This window comes from Lagopus muta, unplaced genomic scaffold (genome assembly GCF_023343835.1).
Source record: "Lagopus muta isolate bLagMut1 unplaced genomic scaffold, bLagMut1 primary scaffold_191, whole genome shotgun sequence".
Lineage (NCBI taxonomy): Eukaryota > Metazoa > Chordata > Aves > Galliformes > Phasianidae > Lagopus > Lagopus muta.
Window position 1 is genome coordinate 1 of NW_026040234.1, and position 3,510 is coordinate 3,510.

The following is a 3,510-nucleotide window of genomic DNA, read 5'->3' on the forward strand; positions in this document are numbered from 1 at the left end:
ACACATGGGGACCCATAGGAACCCATAGGAACGCATGGGGACAGATAGGGACCCATAGGGACACATGGGGACCCATAGGGGACACATAGGGATACATAGGGGCACATAAGGACACATAGGGGCACATAAGGAACTATGGGGACCCATAGAGATACATGGGGACCCATAGGGACCCATACGGACGCATGGGGACACATAGGGACACATGGGGACACGTGGGGACACACAGACCCCATAGGGATATACAGGGACCCATAGGGACACATAGGGGGCACACAGACCCCATAGGGATACACAGGGACCCATAGGGACCGATGGGGCACGTGGGGACACACAGACCCCATAGGGACCCATAGGGACACATGGGGACCCATAGGAACCCCATAGGACATATAGGGACCCATAGGGACCCATAGGGACCATAGGGACACATAGGGACAGACAGGGACGCATAGGGACACATAGAGACACATAGGGGAATATAGCGACCTATAGGGACCCATGGGGACCCATAGGGACACATAGGGACCCATAGGGACACATAGGGACACTTAGGGACACATGGGGACACATGGGGACACACAGACCCCATAGGGACCCATAGGGGACACATAGGGACACATAGGGACCCATAGGGACACATGGGGACACATGGGGACCCATAGGACCCATAGGGACCCATAGGGACACATAGGGACCCATAGGGACCCATAGGGACACATAGGGACACATAGGGACACATAGGGGACCCATAGGGACCCATAGGGACACATAGGGACCCATAGGGACCCATAGGGACACATAGGGACCCATGGGGACCCATAGGGATCCATAGGGACACATAGGGACCCATAGGGACACATAGGGACACATGGGGACCCATAGGGATCCATAGGGACACATAGGGACCCATAGGGACACATAGGGACACATAGGGACCCATAGGGACACATAGGGGACACATGGGGACCCATAGGGATCCATAGGGACACATAGGGACCCATAGGGACCTATAGGGACACATAGGGACCCATGGGGACCCATAGGGACACATAGGAACACATAGGGACACATAGGAAGCCATAGAGATCCATAGGGACACAAAGGGATCCATAAGGACCATAGGGTCTCATAGGGACCCATAGGGACCATAGGGACGCATAGGGACAGACAGGGACGCATAGGGACACATAGAGACACATAGGGGAATATAGCGACCTATAGGGACCCATGGGGACCCATAGGGACACATAGGGACCCATAGGGACACATAGGGACACTTAGGGACACATGGGGACACATGGGGGACACACAGACCCCATAGGGACCCATAGGGACCCATAGGGACAAATAGGGACCCATAGGGACACATGGGGACACATGGGGACCCATAAGGGACCCCTAGGGACACATAGGGACACATAGGGGACCCATAGGGACCCATAGGGACCCATAGGGACCCATAGGGACCCATAGGGACACATAGGGGACCCATAGGGACCCATAGGGACACATAGGGACCCATAGGGGACCCAATAGGGACACATAGGGACCCATAGAGACCCATAGGGACACATAGGGACACATAGGGACCCATAGGGACCCATAGGGACACATAGGGACACATAGGGACACATAGGGACCCATAGGGACCCATAGGGACACATAGGGACCCATGGGGACCCATAGGGATCCATAGGGACACATAGGGACCCATAGGGACACATAGGGACACATGGGGACCCATAGGGATCCATAGGGACACATAGGGACCCATAGGGACACATAGGGACACATAGGGACCCATAGGGACACATAGGGGACACATGGGGACCCATAGGGATCCATAGGGACACATAGGGACCCATAGGGACCTATAGGGACACATAGGGACCCATGGGGACCCATAGGGACACATAGGAACACATAGGGACACATAGGAAGCCATAGAGATCCATAGGGACACAAAGGGATCCATAAGGACCATAGGGTCTCATAGGGACCCATAGGGACCATAGGGACGCATAGGGACAGACAGGGACGCATAGGGACACATAGAGACACATAGGGGAATATAGCGACCTATAGGGACCCCATGGGGACCCATAGGGACACATAGGGACCCATAGGGACACATAGGGACACTTAGGGACACATGGGGACACATGGGGACACACAGACCCCATAGGGACCCATAGGGGACCCATAGGGGACAAATAGGGACCCATAGGGACACATGGGGACACATGGGGACCCATAGGGACCCCTAGGGACACATAGGGACCCATAGGGACCCATAGGGACCCATAGGGACCCATAGGGACCCATAGGGACCCATAGGGACACATAGGGACCCATAGGGACCCATAGGGGACACATAGGGACCCATAGGGACCCATTAGGGACACATAGGGACCCATAGAGACCCATAGGGACACATAGGGACACATAGGGACACATAGGGACCCATAGGGACCCATAGGGACCCCATAGGGACCCATAGGGACACATAGGGACCCATGGGGGACCCATAGGGATCCATAGGGACACATAGGGACACATAGGGACACATAGGGACCCATAGGGACACATAGGGACACATGGGGACCCATAGGGATCCATAGGGACACATAGGGACCCATAGGGACACATAGGGACACATAGGGACCCATAGGGACACATAGGGGACACATGGGGACCCATAGGGATCCATAGGGACACATAGGGACCCATAGGGACCTATAGGGGACACATAGGGACCCATGGGGACCCATAGGGACACTTAGGAACACATAGGGACACATAGGAAGCCATAGAGATCCATAGGGACACAAAGGGATCCATAAGGACCATAGGGTCTCATAGGGACCCATAGGGACCATAGGGACGCATAGGGACAGACAGGGACGCATAGGGACACATAGAGACACATAGGGGAATATAGCGACCTATAGGGACCCATGGGGACCCATAGGGACACATAGGGACCCATAGGGACACATAGGGACACTTAGGGACACATGGGGACACATGGGGACACACAGACCCCATAGGGGACCCATAGGAACCCATAGGGACAAATAGGGACCCATAGGGACACATGGGGACACATGGGGACCCATAGGGACCCCTAGGGACACATAGGGACCCATAGGGACCCATAGGGACCCATAGGGACCCATAGGGACACATAGGGACCCATAGGGACCCATAGGGACACATAGGGACCCATAGGGACCCATAGGGACACATAGGGACCCATAGAGACCCATAGGGACACATAGGGACCCATAGGGACACATAGGGACACATAGGGACCCATAGGGACACATAGGGACCCATGGGGACCCATAGGGATCCATAGGGACACATAGGGACACATAGGGACACATAGGGACCCATAGGGACACATAGGGACACATGGGGACCCATAGGGATCCATAGGGACACATAGGGACCCATAGGGACACATAGGGACACATAGGGACACATAGGGACACATAGGGACAC

General features: G+C 55.3%; 1 protein-coding gene across 8 annotated transcripts; it reads right to left on the bottom strand.

Moving 5' to 3' along the window:
- Positions 1 to 6: 6 nt before the first annotated feature.
- On the bottom strand, positions 7 to 3,510 carry LOC125687753 (keratin-associated protein 16-1-like). 8 transcript variants are annotated; one of them, XM_048933014.1, is made up of 4 exons: positions 3,379 to 3,510; positions 2,559 to 2,739; positions 1,634 to 1,874; positions 7 to 1,010 (listed from the first exon to the last, which is right to left on the bottom strand). In XM_048933014.1, the coding sequence occupies exons 1-4, from the start codon at positions 3,480 to 3,482 to the stop codon at positions 490 to 492; spliced, it is 1,047 nt and encodes a 348-aa protein (XP_048788971.1). In that variant the 5' UTR covers positions 3,483 to 3,510; the 3' UTR covers positions 7 to 489. The 8 variants fall into 8 exon arrangements, with proteins under 8 accessions (XP_048788971.1, XP_048788966.1, XP_048788967.1 ...); XM_048933009.1 differs by lacking the exon at positions 2,559 to 2,739; XM_048933010.1 differs by lacking the exon at positions 1,634 to 1,874.

Excerpts from the sequence above, each read along its gene's own strand:
- LOC125687753 (XM_048933008.1), bottom strand. The coding sequence starts at position 2,046 with ATGCGTCCCTGTCTGTCCCTATGCGTCCCTATGGTCCCTATGGGTCCC. Across the intron at positions 1,011-1,633 it reads GTCCCTATGGGTCCCTATGT|GTCCCTATGGGTCCCTATGT; the intron begins GTCCCTATGTGT and ends GTGTCCCTATAG.